Below are 19,550 nucleotides of genomic sequence, written 5' to 3' on the forward strand. Positions count from 1 at the left end.
CTGCTGTTTAATTCAAACTAAGGACTTTCCTCAGTAATTTTTATTTGACAGAGAGTATGGCCTTAAGGAGAGAGGAAAACATTCCCAACACATCAGAAGACAATTGAATAAACTTCTCAATAATGGAGAATTCACCACAACACTCAATAATGTGTTCCAATGGATTAACCACACTCTTAAAATCTTATGTTCTGTGCTTTTTGTGTAAATGTAGAGATTGCAGTTAAATCAGCTCTTAAGTACTCTCTGATAAACTAAACAGATAGAGGGCTTTGTGCCTCCAGGAAGAAGCAGGCTTTTATGTCCTCTGGTCCCTCCTACCATTCTCCTTGGAAGCTCTCCAAGATTTTCCATGCTGGTTTTAGGGTGAGGGACAGGGAATTGTTCTCTAGCAGTAACACATGTGATGCAGCAAGCAAGGGTCTGCAGAGAATGCAAATGAGTAAAGAGCTCTGCCACTTGTCCTAGCTAAGAGCCAGCTCCATTTTGGAGATGGCATGACATGATTGCTGTGCTAAATCAGATAAAAACCCTTTGTGAGGGGTTTTAACCCTGGTTAAAACTAAATAGGTAAGTAGATTTTCATTTTGTGACTTATAAGCTCATGGAATTCTCATAGACTTCTATGATTTGCTTCACTGTGGTTTGCTATCAAAAAGTTGGAAGACCCTTGTAGATGTCCAAGTCAATTCCATTATTATGCAGTCAAATTGATTCTCTCCTAAAACTTGCAGGTAATTTGATAGCTAGGATTCTGAAAGCCCATTTGTAATAGTACTAATTGCTTTAACCATTTAATTACTTCTTAGATAAAAATCTTCTCATGATTGCATCTAAGAGAAGCAAAAATTGACAGGTCAATAATTTCTGACTTCCTGTTTCTAAAAATTGGATTAACATCAGCTTTCCCCTAGTTCTCTGGAAATTTCTATCTGCTAAGCCTTATAAAAATTGCCATTGATGATCCAAATAGTTCCTTATCTTTATTCGAATTAGTGTTCCAGTGTAAAATATCTCTAGTATTATATAACTGTACCACCTGGCTTTTACCCTAATGCACAACATACAAATTTATCAAGCATCTCTCTTGCTGCTTGTTACTGAGCACTGACAACTCTACTGTTTTTGCCTAGAAATGGGGAGATGTTATAGATGCAAGATCAAAATGCCAAATCAGTGTTGTCTTTTCTCAGCTTTGAAAGTTGGCTTCTTCATTAATGAGGCTACTAAATGCCCTTTCTACTTTAATTTTTAGAGCTCCAATTATTTCAGACAGTCCAAGCTCAAATACACTTTCAACTACTGTTGCCTCCAGAGAAGACTTGCAGTTCTGACTACTCTGGATTACTCCAGGCATTCCAGATATTTATTTTAGATGAGTTGAAGGCTCGTGGTTTATGTCACCTCCAGGTAATTTCAATTGCTTGTTCTTTATTTTTGGTAGAGTGTTTTGTGTCTCTTGGTGTTTTTTTTGTTTGTTTTAATACAAAAATAAAAGCTGAGATGGAAAACAGAACTTTGCCTCTTCGAAAATGCTGGAAGAGCAGAACATGCCATGAAGTCTCTTAGGATTGGCAGCACTCTCATATAAATGACTGAGAAAACACGATGTTTAGTGTCACTGACCCCATATTGGCAGATCAGCTTAACTGTAGCCACAGAATTTATTTCATATCAGTCTAATATTTATTAAAAATATATTTTGATGAAAGAGAATATTCTGTTTGTTCTTACAGTGACTAAATGACCATTAAAAATATCCTTTTCCTACTTCTGTTTTTACAAGCCCTTTCAAAAATGCCACTTTTGAGCAGAACACAGTGCAAATGAGTAGAAAAAGGCAAGAACTAGAAGTTTCTTGGGTTGACTAACCATGTTTTCATTTAATTTTGAATTTGAGGTGAATGCATTTGGAAATACTGGCTCTGTTTCCATCTGTGATGATTCCACTGTTTATGTTGAATGCCTGAGCGCAGACCGCATGGGGGTCAATGTCACATGGAGGACTCAGCTGGAAAACATTCCTTCAGCTTCTCTCCCTGACTTACATGACATTGGTAAGGTTATTTTTTTCCCTCTGATATTTCTGTGAATTAAGACAATTCACAGAAGAAATTAAGGAAATTAAGACAATTTAAATTGTTTTTTTCCCCCTGTATCTGGTCTTAGGAGGTGCTAACAAGGTAGAATAAATGCTCACTGAAATAATGAAGTTGTGGTTTTAGGCTTTAGGTGTTGACATATTTATCTATTCAGGCTGTGACTGCACAGTGGAAAGGAGCTGTCAATGTTTCTTTCAGATAGGACTGCTTCTCCCAGCTTCCTTAACTGAGATTAAAAAGTACTTTATCATACATGGGCTGAACTATCCCAGATGTTAATTTCCATTGGGCAGGTCCTCAGCAGTGGGAAAGACTGTGTTCTTTATTGGGTTGTGCTCAGAGAAACACAATTCTCACACTGCTAAAAATATAGCTAATTTATACAAAGGCTTTTTTGTTGTTGTGGTGGTGTTTTTTGTTTGTTCATTTGTTTGTTTGTTTTCCCTTTCTTTCCCCCTTTTTTCTATTTATTACATTACCTTTGGCACTAAAGACTGACCCTCAACTTAGGAGTCCTAGAGCTATTATGCAGAGACCACTAACTGGCAGAACTTTCCTGTGGTTTCCAAGTGAGTTAGGGATGGTGTAAGGAACTTCCTTCAAAGCAGCCAGTGTTTCCCTTTAAAATCAAAGATGTATAAGACATATCCCAAGTTCAAATGTCCCCTGTGCCACCTTTTCTCCACTTTTACTGCTTTGCAATGGTGTTCCCACCACTAAATGTAAATAACTGCCTGCACGTGTCCTTCCCTCTAACTTTGGGAGGTTTTGCCCAACCAGAACCAAATTGAAAAGCCTCCAGGACTCAGAAAACAGCTGCAGTGGTTGTGTGGTTTCTGGCAGTACAGTCTGTTTATGTTTACATCCGTTCACTTGCTCCAGATTATAAGGGAAACATGAATATTCAAGTGGTTTACAGAAGGTGGATCAAAGTATAAGTGTGTTTGGTTTTATCTCAACCTTTACTTTTGAAAGTGTTCCACATGGAGGGCGTTGCATTTTTGACCCTCTCCACACTAATTTCCCTGTAGCAAAAAAAAATGCTTTCCAGGGAATGACTATATGGTTTCAGCAAAGGCAAAACAGATTCTGCTCTCTGCTTACTGTTGGCACCATCAACTTCTGTTACCTTCTAAAGCAGCTTTGGGTCTTTCTGTTTGAGGTCTTTTCTGGTGTAGTTACACAGAGTAAGCAAATTTGCTCTCTGATTTGAAAATCAACATTACTAAAATAGAATTATAGAATCATTGAATGTTTCAGGTTGGAAGGGACCATCATGTTCCAACCTCCCTGCTATAAGCAGGGACACTTCACACTAGACCAGGCTGCACAAGCCTCATCCAACCTGGCCTTGAACACCTCCAGGGAGGGGGCTTCCACAACCTCCCTGGGCAATCTATTCCAGTGCTTTACTAACATCATGGTGAAGAATTTCTTCAGAATAGCTTTGTTCTTCTCCTGGCATTTTTCTGGGCAAATGGGAAGTTTTACCTTTTTTTTTTTTACTTTCTTTTTTTTTTTTTTTTTCCCCTCCCATGAAGCAGCTGAGAAAAAGTGCTAAAGAGAAGCAGAGTATGCATATGTTCCCAATGTCGGTGCAGCAGGATAGGTTCTAAAAGCTGGAGGAAACAGAACCCTGAGAATATGAGGACACAATGTCAGCTTTAATGCAAGGTCTGTTCACCATAGCCCACAGCTGCAAAAAAACCTCATGTCCCTCCTTTGCAAGGGGGCAAACAACAGTTGCAAGGCAGCATTGGGCTACAGACCAACGTTCAGACAGAGAGGGCATCTACAGCTGCAGTACTAAAGACTTAGGATGATTTTTCAGATGGTACCTCTGTTGTCCATTCAGCAGGGGCAGGAGGACAACTCTTCCTCACCACTGCCTCATACGTGGCTGTGAAATTCTTTCCTTGCACAACTGAAAAGCCACCCAAGGGCTACAGTGCAAAGTTGGGAAACTCCCCACGTAAGAAGGCAGTGGTATCCTCTGATATTTGCCCTGAACACATTGGTCACAAAATAATAATATTTGTACAGCATATGAGCTGTAACATTCCTCATGCTCTCTTTATGTATTTAACATCCTCCCTGTGAAAATTCAGTGTCTGAGGTCATTAGTGTAGTCATAAAACTCAAAGTACATACAATGCAGAACTTCCAGGTTGCTGAGTTACCAGGCTGCCCATCACCTGTTGCTACAGGAGACCCTTGCAAATTTGGACAAGTAAGCCCCATCAACATTTTCTTCCATGTCATAAAACCTTTAGGGATAAACAGAATGTGATAGCAAAATCCACTGGGAACACGGTTCTTGTAGTAATTCTGGTCCAGCCAAACTGGAGAATTTGCTCATGATTGAGAGCTGAAAATTGTCCTTGCACAAGTCATGGAAAGGGAAGCTGTCGGGGCAACTAGGAGTATAGAGAGTAGGAAAGTTCCTCACTGTTTTCAGCTTTAAACAGCAGCTTCAGCAATTGTGAAGAACAAGTCTGTTACACAGGTGGATATGCTGAATAACCACACTGTGATGGAAGGTGATTATTACATTGGTACAGATGCTGGCCTTCAAACCAATAAAATGCTGATAAAGAAGAAAACTATGTCCATTGAAAAAAAACAGGAAAACATTAAACATGAATGTCAGATAATCCTGGTTTTCATGTGCCAATTTTTTGTAACTCAGAAATCAAGCTCTCTTTTTTTAATTTTTAATTTTTTCTTCCCCCTCTCTCCCTCTCCCCTTTCTGTTTCTTTATCACTCTCTATGTATATTGAGATTTGGACTTCAATATGCAATGTATAGTGTACAGATTCATTTTTGTCTGGTGTTTGTTTCTGTGTGGTTATCTGTTCCCCTATTGGAAATCTGTTTCATGCTATTTTGTCATGTATTTTCCCTCTTTAGAAAACGCAATTGTTGGAGAAAATCTCATTGGAGCATTTATAAAAGAGATTAAGGATGGTGGCTTTCTGCTGCATTTGGACTCCAAGCAATTCCTAGCAGATCCTTTCATTGATTTTCCCCGAGATGAAGAGTTTGACCTGTCTCCAAGTGTACAGCTAGGATGTAGAAGTGGGTTTCAAAGAACTTCACCTCCTGGGAAATCAGCCCCAAATTCACAAGGATGTGGTATGTCTCCAGTGAATTTTCCCTTCTTTGATGGTGTTAGACATCACTATAAAGCTAAAGCTAGAAAATCACACACAGAATCACACAGAATCCTAGGGGTTGGAAGGGACCTCGAAAGATCATCTAGTCCAACCCCCAATCATCAGTGAACTTGTGTTTGTGGTTAAGATCTGAAAGGCCTGAAGCACCAATGTGAGTGATGAATCTGAGGACAGATGGGAATTAGTGCTTTGCTTACTGCTCAGTCCTTGTGTTGAACCAATGGTTATAGAGATAAGCATCATGGCACTGACATTGTACAGAAGGTTTTGAAAACATTTTGGGGGATTTTTTAGGTCTGTCTGATATTAGAGGGTTTTTCTACAATGTATTTAGTCTTTAATAACGATTTCACAAAGATAATGTAGCCAGAGTTTCAGGTGATGATACATCACTCAGAGTAGAAACCTAGATGCAGAAATGGCAAAAGTCCTGAATTCCTGGGTCAAGTCCAGTCCTCTCTGATGGAAGCTTTCTTGGAGTTGGCCAACACCAGACCTGGTTGCACTTTCTTTGCTAAGGTGTGAGTAATAAAAAAGAATTGGAGACCATCCCAGAGGCAGCTTTATGAATATTTATTTCAGAAGAAAACCAGAAGCCTGTTTGTGGGTTATCTTTGTTTTATTAAATGTTTTTATGCTGATTCCTTTCATTATTTAAAATGCTTGGCAATTCTATCAGACTGGCTTTGAGCAAAGCATAATCCAAACCAAACCAAGTGAAAGATTTATAGCTGGGCTGGCAGCTCAAGACTTCATTTGGAGTCATCTGGATCAAGAACCTGATATCCCAACATTTTCCCCTATTCCTGGGGGAGCAAAGAGCAGTGGAAGCATAGAGTAACGATCCATTGTGACAGTCTTTAAGTGTGCTTAAAGAGACCTGGTCTTAAGTAAAAGGAGGAGTGAGGAGTGATGCCCCTGCAGGAGCTGTTTTGCATTTCCCCAGTGAGTTAGAATCATAGAATGGTTAGGGTTGGGAGGGACCTTAAAGATCATCTAGTTCTAACTCCCCTGCATGGCAGGGACACCTCCCACTAGATCAGATTGCTGGTTTATTTACTGAATCACACAATACTAAGAGTTGGAACGGACCTCCAAAGATCATAGAGTCCAATCCCCCTGTCAGACCAAGACCAAAAAAACAACTAGGGCAGATCAATCAGGAAGGCATCCAAATGAGTCTTGAAAGTCTGCAGAGAAGGAGACTCCACAACCTTCCTGGGAAACCTCTTCCAGTGCTCTGTATTTCTCACAGTCCAGAAGTTCTTCCTCATCTTGAGATGGAACTTCCTGTGTTCAAGGGGCTCATTGCCCCTTGTCCTGTCACAGGGCACAAGTGAAAAGGGCTTGTCCCTTCCTCCTGCATGCCCAGCCCTCATGCATTTATAGACATTAATTAGATCTCCCCCTCAGTCTTCTTCTCTTTAGACTGAAAAGTCCTAGATCTCTTAGACTTTCCTTGTAAGGCACATCCTTTATGTGATTGTGTCAACCTATAGCTGGTTGTGTAGCCTATAGCTGAAATGATACAGGCCTTCAGGAGTTACAGAGTCTAGAAAATGTGCTTCCCTCTACCAACATTTTTGCTGTTCTCTGTGCCCTTTTGTTAATCTAGTCTATGAGACAAGGGACAACTTAACTTGCTTAAAATGTGATAGAGACGTAGATGTTACTTTCACATCATGACTAAAACTAAAAAACAAGGAGAATGATTTGAAAAGTTCAATTTGTTCCTTTTTAAACTCTAATTGCTTAATTAGTCTCCCTCATCCTTTGCATTTGGCCTTCAGTATAGGCACATATTACTAATTTTGTTTTAGTTTCTATTGCTGTTCATTTGCAATGAATATAATCCTTTTTGCATATGTTGAAAAATACCTTTTAAATGTACCAGACACTCTTGTGTATTAAATAATATGCATGAGAAAGGAGAATTCTGTCTGAGCCAGGATTTTTTTGTTCTCTAATTGATTTTAGAGATGTGTTATACTTAGAGCAATTGCCTTGATACATACTTGGAAGGAAAATTTCAATCTCGCAATTTTCTCATCTTAGACTTTTCCATTGGACCATTTAGAGCATATGAAGGAAAATATGATCATTTTCATACTAGAAGTCTTTTTGTCTAATTTAGATGCTCCCCTAGGTTAAACTAATTTGTATTCCAGTGTGTTGGCTAGAACAGCAATTCATTGTATCGGTTGTGGTGGTGATGGCCAATTATCCATTACTGTTTCTCACACAAGCTTAAACTGCTGTCAGGATGTAGGGCAAGTACAGAAATAAAGTTTTGCATCTTGTCATAGTCCCAAAATATACATTTGATATTGTTTTGAAGGGAATCTACATCTGGAAAGCAGCTGTGAAATAATAAGTAAAGATATTATCCTGCGAATGTGTCTGACTCTTCTGCTTCAGTGTTCATTTGAAGGGTCTGGAGAGAAAGACAGTGTTTCATGACCTCCCAGAAGACAAAGAGTTTTCTTTATGATATGCAACAGATCAAATAGAAATATTACCCCTGATTTGTTCTGAGAATCATGTATATACAGACTAACAATATATTTTTGTTTTGTGTTTGGGTTGTCATGTGCACAACTAGTGACTTTTAATCCAGCCATTACTGTTTAGTTTGGAAGTGCTTACCAAAAATTTCATTACCAGGAATTCTGAATGAAAGTGTTACCATATGGTGGGTTTCTTCATTAAGTTTTTTGGAGTTTTTAATCCTAAAATTCCTGTTTCTGTCTGTAGTGTTAGAAGTGACTATGTTTATAGCTTGTGTTCCTTTGTTTTCTTTCACAACCTATCCACAAAGTGCATTATCTTATTACAAATGGATTTGACATATGGAAATTAAGTCTGGACCTGGCACTTCCAAGAGCTTGATGTGCACTAATTCAAGAGCATTTTTAGGGTGATCTGAGAAAAAAAAAAAAAAAAAGACCACTGTCTGCATTCTAGTAATTGGAGAGTTTAATGAACATTTTAAGAGTCTTTGACTGTGTTATCCTGCTTAGAAATGCATATATTGAAAACTTGAAGCCTATAGCAAGTCTACCAGCATTATACATATGTATACACACACACACATACACACACACACACATATGTGTGCAAATGCCTGAACTGGTTGGATTCCAAAAAAGTAATAAGGTGATGCTTCTCTTTGCAGTTGTTTGTCCTCCAGGCACTCATTTCCAGAACAATGAATGCATTGCCTGTCCTCTTGGCTACTATCAGCCTCAGACAGGACGTTCCTCCTGTATGAAGTGTCCTGTGGGCAAAACGACCAACTCCTATGGGGCATTCAGTGCTGATCACTGTAAGTTAAACTCATTTTTCTCCTTCTTCTTTGTATTCTGGCTTCAAACAGCTACTGGAATTATTATTTCATCTGTAAGTTTTAAAAAAAAAAAAGAAAAAAGAAAAGAAGATCTTCCCTCTGGGTTTTTTTTGGATGTCTATGATCCCTTCTGCATACATGCAAAGACATTTTACAGACACTGCACAAACTGTCTCATATTTTGACCAAGAATGTATGAGAAATGAGTGGTCAGTCTCATCCAAGATGTTGTGGTTCCTTAAGACATATTTCTTGTCCTCAGAAATGGTATCTGGGTATTCAGTAGCACTGAGAAACGTCTTACATAGTTCATTTCTTGGCACTTTCATGAAGTCAAGAGTAGTCTTGTCTTTGTGCAGCATTTTCCCCTACAAATACAATTGTACAATTGCTTCTTGCAAAGCAACTATTGATATGTCCACAAAGCTGGTGTATTCTTTGTAAATGACTTCTTTTTGCATGAAGCTCTGTAAAGAAAATCACTTATTAAGTCCAAATTCAGTTTTGTCTGCAGCATTAGCTCATGGATAAAAAAATAAGAGGGGGCACTGAGACTGGGTTTCTTGGGAGTGTTGTTGAGTACAGGGACTGCTTTGTTCTGCTTCAACATATTTATTCTCTTCAGTGGGATAAAAAAATAAAAAAAATAAAAATCAGGTTTATTGTAATGCACCCTGACAACAATTAACTTTGCCTAAAGAGGACGTGAAATTGTCACTTTTCATTTCCATTTGTGTTCCCTGTGTGGGTATTGGACTCCTGTGTTTAGAAGTTTGCTCCTTTTTCTTCACTGCACTTGCAGTTTACTGTCAGTGTCTACAACTAAATCTACTCCCTGCCTGGTTTCCTCCTTGCCTCTGTGCTGGGTCTCAGTGCCAGCCCTTTGCAAAGGGCTGTTCTGCACATATTGAGCTTTCTTCTTTCTTTCCTTGCTGTATCCTTAGAAAATCTGGAGAGTTTACTGAATTAACTGCCAGATAAAAAAAGGAACCTATTAACTCACAGCACAGGAAAACCAGAGGTCTGAAGTGTTCTGTTCTCTGCTGCTTACCCTCTTCTCCAGCCAGAGGTTGTATCTCTCTTGCAAGGATGCCTGAGCTGCATGATGAGAATCTCCTAAACTACCTTAGCTCCAATTTCAGTGCACTGAATGGAAGCAATGCTGATGTTGGCACATTGTGATATGTTAGACCAAACTCTTGTGGTTTCTTTGTATGTAGATAAACCTTGCTTGCTTCAGCAGCATCTCAGGAGAAGGGCATCAAGGTGGTTAAACTGTCAAGCTTAGTTCACCTGGGATTCTCTGCTGCTGCCTTCTATGTTGGTCAAATTTCCAGATTTCTCTCTCTGTGAAGCCGAGACAACTGATTTATAAAGATTTCTAAATCATTAAAAATGTTAAGTAGTTGGGAAAATACTTCTAATTAAAATCAGAGGTCTCAGTTCTCTTTGAATGCAGTGTGAGGACCTTTTCTTTCTCACTGAAAGGGAGAATTAAAAGAAAAGGTGGGGGGTTAAATGAGTAACACATTGATGTGATGGCTCTTGTGCTGTGGTTCATAACGTTTTATGGATCCATTGCAGCAGGCACTGAACAAACCTGTATGAAAATGCAATTCCTTACCTCTTCACTTTACAGTACTTGGCATCAATGAGATCTGATCCATGGCAGGGAATCCTAAAACTGTTTGGAATGTGAATTGCAGTAACAATAAAGCAGTGTGGCTACCGAGTTTCAGAGCATGAAACTCTGTGCAAATTATAGATTAATATACAGTGAATTCTCTTCTGTACTTAGAGCACTTTTGTCCTACTGCCTTGAAACATTGTCTTACTGCATTGGCAGGACCAGAAGCAATGGGCACAAACTGAACCACAGGAGTTTCCCTCTGAACATCAGGAAACATTTTTTTTTTACTGTGAAAGTAACTGAACAGTGTCATAGTTTGTCTAGGGAGGCTGTGAAGTTTCCAGCCTTGGAGATATCCTGGGCAAGTGACTCTAGCTGACCCTGCTTGAACAGGGAATTGGATCAGATGAACTTCAAATGTCCCTTCCCGACCAGAACCATTCTGTGAAACCTGGTGACAGCATCATCAGAGTGCCTCTTGTTCTTTTCTTGTTTGCTTGTAACAGGTGTCACGTATTGTCAGAGCAATGAATGGGGTCTGCAGTGTGATGAAGATGGTCAGTATAGACCTTCCCAGCAAGACCCTGACACTGCAAAATCCTTCTGCATTGACAGCTTTGGAGCAGCACTGGACTGGACTGAAACAGATGATCTCCTTACAGACTACCAGTGCCTAGGTAAGTGTCAGAAGCATATTTTGGATATGTTTCTGACCCCACTTAAAAGAAACCTCCTAATGAAAAGACTCATCAGTCCACAGCTATCTTGCCAGGTAATTGGCATTCACCTTCCTGCAGTTTGGCCTTTGTCTTAAGCCACATTGCTCCTCAGTTTTGCATTTTTTACTGTATTGGAGCATTTGTTTCCTGCAAGTGAAGAGAGAGAAGCAGGTTTTTTCCACTGTCAGATGGCTGACAGCTTCTGATGGATGTTAATCTCCTGCTCACTGCTTGGAAACCCCAAACAATAATGAGATGGCTAATAGGAAGAAACCAGAATGATGGATTATCTTCCAAAATTATCACTTACTAGTGTGTTCATGTGAAATAGGCTGTGTTTGACTATGACCTCAGAGCCATGGCATAAAGTCACCCTCTGCGTTCCTGCTGTATGGGGTCTGACTTGGCGAATAAATCCTTGCAGTGGGATTTGGCTTCAGACAAATGGATATAAAATAGAAAGTAATCTTTAAAAAGCCTGAAGAGAGAGTGATACAAAATAAGAGTGAGAAAATCTAAGAGCTCCAGCAGGCTGGGTGTAATACCTGTAAGTACATTCATTGCTGTGCTTCAGAGATGTTACTGAAGCATCACAGGAGTCATCCATATAATGTCTGCAGTCACATCTGATGCTTCTCAGCCCCAAAGCTTTCATCTTGCCCAAAAATAGTTTTCCAGATGTTTTCATTACTCATCGTGTGACTGGTATAAAATTTAATGGAATATTCAGTTTAAAAACTGAATTCATTATATGCTCTGAATGAGACAATATCTTATGACAAGTGTGGCCAGTGGAAGGAGTGTGAAAACCCTCGGTTATGAAGAGTTTGAAAAACTATCTTCAGTTAAAATAGCTTTTTTTTTTTTTTTTTCTCTGAGCATACTCAGAGACTGATTGTAATTATGAACATGAGGTGTTACCCTCTGTTGCCCTCAGTCACTGGGTAATTGGGATGTTTCTCTGAGCAGAGGATTCACAACAGCTTCATTCTCTTGTTACTTTGAGGTTTCCTGCCTGAGCATTCCTGACCCTATTCAGGAAGGAGCAGTTGTAGATACCTGTGCTTGTTTTTGTGGATCATGCTAGAAAAAATTTCCCTACAAATAAATAGCTGCAAGTGTTGACAATCTGGGGTTGAAAAAAACAACAGAAAGGAATACCCAAGTTGTTGTTGTTGTTGATTTTTTGTTTGTTTGCTTAAAATAATTTAAAAGCTAATTCAATTTTATTTTTTTTATTTATTTTAAAGATCAAGCTGCTTTTCCAGAAAGCATTATATAAAGTCAAATCAATTCTTTTTATTTTTGCTCTGCCCCTTCTACTTCTCTTAACAACACAGCAGGCTCTGGAGGCTGATCTTGCCTTGACAGGAGCCTGGTGACTGGGCAGGGTCAATAAAAAAACTCAGCTGCTCTTCAGTTTATGGAGTCTTCAGACAGAAGAATTTCCTTGTATGCATGCACAATAAGAAGCTGTAACAACCCATGCTCATTCTTACTGTTCTCTCTTGTTATTTTTAAGCCCCACTTAACTTTTATTGCAAGAAAAAGGACAGAACCTATAGCTTTACTCTAGTAATGTGTGAGATAAAGGAGAATTTCTTCTATGCCCTAAACCTGTGAAGTAGCTGAGTATATATTGCTGTTGAGAAGTGGGGAGTATGAACTAACACCTTCATGAAAATGGGACCTGATAGAATATTTTACATTCTACTTTTAAAAATTATTATTTTTTTATTATTTTTTTGTGGACAAGGTAGCTTTATGAATGCAGTTTTTCTCCTTTACATTAAAAAAAGCCAAACAACCAATAACAAAAATTTAAAAGGCAGCTCTTCTATAGATTTTACAATGTTTTCAGCTTAATATTTTGTTACACTTACCATTTCTTAGCTATTTTTCTTCCATATTATTGGAGAGCAAATGGCAGGGGAGGATGAAGCCAGAATTAGGGGGAAAGAAAAATCAGAAGAAAACCATTTTAAAATGGCATTTTTTATTTTGAATTTTACATTAGAAATGAGGCAAGCAAACAACATAAAAACACTGCTCCTTTTCAATTTTATGAAATCAAGTGAATTCTATTTTTTAATCAGGCAACACTGCAAGTTGCAAATGTAGATGAAGGCTTCCACCTCTGTTTGCACCATCCTTCATCCCTCTCCCCAGACAAGCCAGGGTGCAAGGATATTTGTGTGTTAAGTGTTTGGCTACTCCTCCTGTTCTTTCTGAACTAAAATGATGGTTTTATCAAAAGCACCTGCTGGCTCAGCCCTGACAACAGCAGGTGTTTGCTTCTGATTTAGGCCTGACTATTTTGCTCTAAGAATACAAGTAGTTGTTTCAAGAACTTATCCCTGACTTTTATTTTGTGGTTTACTCAGACATTTCAGGGAGAGAGATCTGGGGTGCTCCTGCTGGACTTTTGAGCCCACGTGCATGGGGGTGAGAAGGGCTGAACATCCAGCTCTTCCACTTGCAAACATCTCCCATGGGCTGAGGTCAGACCAGGGCATCTGCTTCTCAGGTCCAGGCCAGGCTTTGGCTGCATCAAAAAAAGTGTGGCCAGCAAGTCAAGGGAGGTGATTCTGTCCCCTGTACTCTACGCTGGTGAGACCCCTCCTGGAATACCGTGTACAGCTCTGGAGTCTTCAACATAAGAAGGACATGGACCTGCTGGAGCGAGTCCAGAGAAGGGCCACAAAGACGATCCAAGGGCTAGAGCAGCTCTGCTATGAAGACAGGCTGAGAGAGTTGGGGTTTTTCAGCCTGGAGAAGAGAAGGCTCTAGATGGACCCAGTTGCAGCCTTTCAGCACCTGAAGGGGTATTACAGGAAAGCTGGGGAAGGACTTCTTACAGTGGCATGTAGTGATTGGACAAGGGCTAATGGCTTTAAACTAAAAGAGGGTAGATTTAGAGTAGATATAAGGAAGTAATCTTTTACAATGTTGGTGGTGAAACACTGGATCGTGGAGAGATGGTAGATGCTTCATCCCTGGAAACATTCAAGATCAGGTTGTACGGGGCTCTGAGCAAACTTATCTAATTAAAGATGTCCCTGCTTATTGCAGGGGGTTGGATTAGATGACCTTTAATTGTCCCTTCCAACCCAAGCCATTCTTCTATTCTGTGATTCAAAGTCTGATGGAAATAAAGGTGGTGCCAAGTCACCACATTCTTTCCTTCTCCTTAATAGACTGTGTTCACTGAAAGATATTAACACATCAACTTGTGGACACACTGTACCAAAAATTCTTTGTAATGTAGGTAGTTAACAACCAGAACAGGGTGCTGTCACCAGACTTCAGGACACAGACAAGGCCAAACCTTCTGGAGCTTTCATTGGATTCCTTGCCCCAGTTAATGACATTTGGTTTTTGCACCTCTAGAACCCATGAGCTCTTCCCAGTTTGTGATCAACACTGCTTGTCAGACACCCTAACGCTCAGGTGAAGTGAGTTCAATTCAGAGAGAGGAGGTAAAAGGGTTTGGTAAAGGGACAATCTGGAATTAAAAGCTGAATGAAGGAATAAAAAAGGAGCATGTAGGACATACTATCTTAGAAAGATTCCTGAGCCTGAAGTCAATGGGGATCAAGCTGATGTTTTCTTTTAAACAAGTGATAAGGCTCCTGGGTTTTCTTTCTAACCAAGTCCTGTTGGAGGTGGCTCTTGTTTCAGTGGCTGTTCTGCAGCAAGTTGGTTCCCCTGTTCACGCAATAGTTGGTTCAGTGCCACGAACAATGGGGGATGACCAGTCTGATGCTGGACTCAAGCAGCAAGTCAAGTCTCACTTGAATATAAATTAAATTCAGCCACTCCTGGCTGTTTTCTCTTCTTGTGACTTTTTTTTTTTTTAAACAGAAATTATATCCTCAGTCCAGCTGTCTCCTGTGCTATCTGTGGGGTTATGGTACATCATTTAATGAACAAACCTCTTTTCCTACGGAATTCTTCAGTTTTTATTTCTACCTAAAGTCTTTGTCTTTCTGTACCATGGGAAGTGATCGTAATACTTAATTGTGTGTTGTTTTTCTGTTTGTTTGATTTGGTTTGTGTTTCTTTTTTAGTGCTTGGAAAATTTGAAAGAGTTCCTGGCTCCAGACTGATTTATGGATCAGAAGAAGCTCAAATTCTTCAGTCGCAGTCATATGGGGGAGACGTGCAAAGTCCAGCTTTTCAGTGCATTTCAGGTGAGGAAAACTCTCAGGAAATCTGTTGAGACAACACTAACCATCCTGGAAAATAATACTATTTTTATATTATAAGCTTATAGGTAGGTTCCTGGATTAACTATAAGATTTGCAGTTCAGCACCAATTCACTGCAACATATTTACAACTCTTGTTGACCTTGGTTCAGGGTAGAGATTGGTCTTCCTTTCAGAGAGTGGTCTTTTGACTTTACATACCACCTCAAACAAGTCATCTGTCTTTAAAATCAGTTGGTATAGTTTGAAATATGGATGAGAGCTGAGATTCAGACCAGGAAATATTCATCAGACTCTTCAGATCCACAGAGAAAAGAAGGATTTGGTGTTCAGGACATGTAAAAAACAAGCTTTTACCTCTTCACAGATTACCTGATTGGCATATAAAAGATGAATAATCTCCCTTACTTACATCAGAAGGATATTATAAGAAGTGCAGAGATATTTCTTCATCAAACCTTGCAGTGTATTTACTACATTATATCTGGATACATCATGTTTGCTGGTTTATCTTGGTTCAAAATCACTGCACTGCTTTCAGGGTGCTTTGAGTCAGTCTCACCTTCTGTCTCCTAATGCTCAGACTTGTGAAGAGAGGCAGAGAGTTTCCACTAAAAATAAAAAAAAACAACACCCTGGCAGTGATAACACAGGTGGCCTGTTTGGAGGAAGACTTCACCAAAGTGTGACAAAGTCAGTGGCTTCATATTACATACTGTGGTCTAGCTGGAGCAGTCATCTCATGCTAAGACATGAATCTGGGAAGCCTTCTGTGTGTTACTAGAACAATTTTTCTGCACTAGATGATTCCCTAGCTGTACACTGCAAGGTTTCTTGCACCTTCCTCTAAAACTGAAGACCTTCAAAATGCTGAACTGAACTGAAAGAACCATGGGAATTAAGAGGAAAAATGTCCCTTTGATAAGTGATTTGATTCAGTGTACATAGCCTCTATTTGCATTATAAGTTATATCCACTGTCAAATGGCAGCACTACTACAAAATATTACTGCTGGGGTTCTCACTGAAGGGTAGGGATTAATCTTTCCCACTCTGCTTAGCTACAAAACCAGACAGCTTAGCTAACATTTCTGATGTTGTTGTGATGATCTAAGGGGGTTGATTTTATAGTAAAGACATTTGGAAACAATTTTACATCCTGTTCAAAGAGCAGAGCTGTGGGAGTGAATTAGTGGTGAGCGTGCAAGGGCAGAAGGGTCTTCAGTCACTCTTAAGTCTGGAGGGGGATGGCTGCTCTCTCTTACACTGACCAGGTCATTGCTGTAGAGGTGACTGGTATTACTGAGGAATTTGGTATTTCCCTTCTTCCTATCACTCTGATATTTGTCCCAGCCTATTTGCCATGGAGTTACTGTACCAAGCAGCTGTCATTTGCTTACAGAGTGGTTCACAAGAGTCCTCCCTGCCTCCTTCAGGCAAAATTACCCAGCAGACATTAAATATTTGTGTGGGTGGTTAGGCACAACCTCACCTGTTTGTATCATCAGGTGATGAACAACTTTTTGCATGAATTTCAGTTAATTTTAAAACCTGACTGTCTACTGAAATAGTCAAATACTGAAGATCTTCTGGCTAATGAAATTCATGTATTTGCAGTCAGAAGCATGAAAAGCTAGGCAAAGGGCAGTGAACAGTGGAACCTATAGCAGAAATTTTGACTTGAAATGCTTGGAAACCTAAGGTTTCTTTCCTGTTTTTCAGCCTGTGAGAAGGAAGATAGATGTGGTTTTGTGACAGTAGCTCCTGCTGGTGCTGAAGTGCTTTGTGAATTGTACAGTGCTGCTGAAGTCAACTTCAACTGCACCACCTCTGGATTGGTAAACATTATTGTATTTAAAAATTTGGGTTTATCATAATGGTGTACATTCAATATAGGTAGATGGCACCACAGAAGAAAGGCAGGCTGTTACCTGACCCCTTGGACATTGCTCTTCACTATGGCAGCAATAAACTCCTGCAGGGTGGTGGAGAAACTATGCTCAGATGTTTCCAAAAGTGACACCTGAATGCTTCAGTGTTTGGATAAAATATAAAACAGAACTTTTGTTTTTAAACATGCTGAGCTCCTGCAGTCTAGAAATTGGGTTAGTTTAAAAGAATTATCTGGATAATCCAAATGAGAAGTAAATAGGTTAACAGTCAGGTAACCTGAAACAATAGTCATTCTTCTAGACCAGGGTTTGAGCTGTGTTCTCTTTAGCTCTGTAACACCTTCCTATTCACTTCTTTTAAGCACAGTCTGTGGCACTGAAAAGTCAAGATCTCAGTTTGATAGAACAAACAATAACCTCCCAGAGCTGTGGTGCTTACAAACCCTGCGTGTTAATTCCTCCCCATCAGTTTCTGAATAAGGAAAGTGTGTTTTAGGAGAGGAACTGTATTAGCTGGTATTGATTTTGCATGATTGTTTTCTCTCTCAGGTGCAAGGTGTTTTGGGGAATCCCACTGCCATTGGAGTTAGTCGCCTCAGCTGCCTGCTTCATGTCAGGACTCCAGAGGGAGATGCAGTGATGGTCTATTTGAAGAGAGGTACCAGATGGGAATCACTCATCTAATGTTTGACTGCTGGGCCAAAACTTGTTGTTCCTTCTGTACAGGTTCATGACTAAATGTGGGGGAAGGCACAATAGTTTTCAGAGTTTAACATTTAGTGATAGACAAGAAACCTCAGCAGATCTTCCCACTGTGTCTTGTTCCCTAGAAATTAGGAATACAGCTTTTGTAAGTCATTTTGGTGGCTTTATCTAACATAGTCCCACAAAAGCTTGAATTCTATCCAATATATTCTATTCTGTTTTGTTGTACTATGATTTTTGTTTATTAAACAATTTGTTATTTGCATATATAAGGCATTACTAATGACCAGCTTGTACATAATTTTACATTATTTTTTACTTTATTTTTATTGTGAATTGTCCTACTAATACACCACCCAAGAAATAACATGCTCTCCAGTGAAGCCCAAAGTGATTCAGTTGAACTAATGAATGTATAATATACTTTTAGATACCCTTTTTTTTGTTTGGCATAAGCATGACTGATATCACTCCATGTCCTATGCAATGTGTGTCCAACTTTAAGCTTCATGCCAAATTTGAATCAAGACAACCAAATAGAGAATGCTACAGGGTTTGAATCAAAACTTTCCACTGCCACTGTCCCCTGAGCTTATTGAAATTCAATACAATCTTATTGATATCAGATCTACTCTAGATTTCTGTTAATTTTGTTAATTAGAGTCAGGGTTATATGAATTGTATCCACTTACATATGTGTCTAGTCAGCAGAAGCCTTAATTGCAGATGCAGTTCTGAAATTACACATCTTTTTTAATGAGATAAGTTTGTTTCATTTATACCTGGGAGTTATTAATATAGAGCTTGAAAGTAAAACATTACCAACTTTAGAATGTGCATAAATTTAGGAGCCCCTTGCTGATGCAGTGGGCTCTTTTTCCTGACAGACAATACATTCTGACCAACTACCCAGGTGTAATTGTACCAAACAATTTGGTGATCGTATCTTGCATTTGAATCCTAAAGTCCAGAAAAGGACTTTTAAGGCTGAATTTTCATCATGCAGCTTTCAAACAGCTCCAGTCTGCAGCCAATTTGAAAACATTTCCCCTCCTCCCCTTCTGAACATTCATTTCCTGTTCTCTCTACCCAGAACAAGAATTCAGCTCTTCAGGACTGAAGACCTTTGAGAGAACCAGTTTTCAGAACGTGCTCTCAGGCGTGAGTGGCTCCCTGGTGCTCTCAGCAGCCAGCACATCTCTGGCTGATGCCCAGCTTTTCTGTCGACAGAGCTGCAGCAGGGACTCTTGCTGTGATGGCTTCATCTTGACTCAGACTGCACTTGATGGAGGTATTGGCTAACTGCAAAGTAAAAAAAGAAGTGAGGTAGCAAGCTGCTTTTGGAGAGTAATGGATGTATTGACAGGACAATTCTTTGCACCTGCTTTGACATCTGCATCCAGATGAAAGAAAACATTCTGATCAGCCCTTCTCCTTATGTAGTGCAGCTTGGTTGCCAGAAGTGTGTGACTTTCAGGTGATGGGGTAATTAAGACACTGCCTTCAGACAAAGCCCTTGTAGTGCAAATGTAAATGGGCTCCCTTTCTGGAGCAGGAAAAGAGGAAGCTAAGTAGGGAATTACCATAGAATTACAGAATGGTTGGTCCTGGAAGGGACCTTATAGACTCTCTACTTCCAACTCCTCTGCATGGGCAGGGACACCTCCCACTAGACCAGGTTGTTCCAAGCCCCATCTGACCTGGCCCTGAACACTTCTAGGGATGGGGAAACCTCAACTTCCCTGTGCAACATGTGCCAGTATGTCATTGC

At 39.7% G+C, this 19,550-nt stretch overlaps 1 protein-coding gene across 1 annotated transcript in view; it reads left to right on the top strand.

Moving 5' to 3' along the window:
• TG (thyroglobulin) overlaps window positions 1-19,550 on the top strand; it is a gene marked incomplete at its 3' end in the record, with an annotated part of 81,580 nt that overhangs the window by 30,085 nt on the left and 31,945 nt on the right. The window contains exons 18-26 of the mRNA XM_010002286.1: window positions 1,256-1,410; window positions 1,901-2,057; window positions 5,014-5,181; window positions 8,455-8,604; window positions 10,762-10,932; window positions 15,045-15,167; window positions 16,905-17,020; window positions 17,624-17,732; window positions 18,873-19,070. Of these exons, the coding sequence (XP_010000588.1) occupies window positions 1,256-1,410; window positions 1,901-2,057; window positions 5,014-5,181; window positions 8,455-8,604; window positions 10,762-10,932; window positions 15,045-15,167; window positions 16,905-17,020; window positions 17,624-17,732; window positions 18,873-19,070 (1,347 nt within the window). The remainder of the gene's footprint in view (window positions 1-1,255; window positions 1,411-1,900; window positions 2,058-5,013; window positions 5,182-8,454; window positions 8,605-10,761; window positions 10,933-15,044; window positions 15,168-16,904; window positions 17,021-17,623; window positions 17,733-18,872; window positions 19,071-19,550) is intronic.

The sequence above is a fragment of the Chaetura pelagica genome, unplaced genomic scaffold (genome assembly GCF_000747805.2).
Source record: "Chaetura pelagica isolate M959 unplaced genomic scaffold, ChaPel_1.0 scaffold27, whole genome shotgun sequence".
Classification (NCBI taxonomy): Eukaryota; Metazoa; Chordata; class Aves; order Apodiformes; family Apodidae; genus Chaetura; species Chaetura pelagica.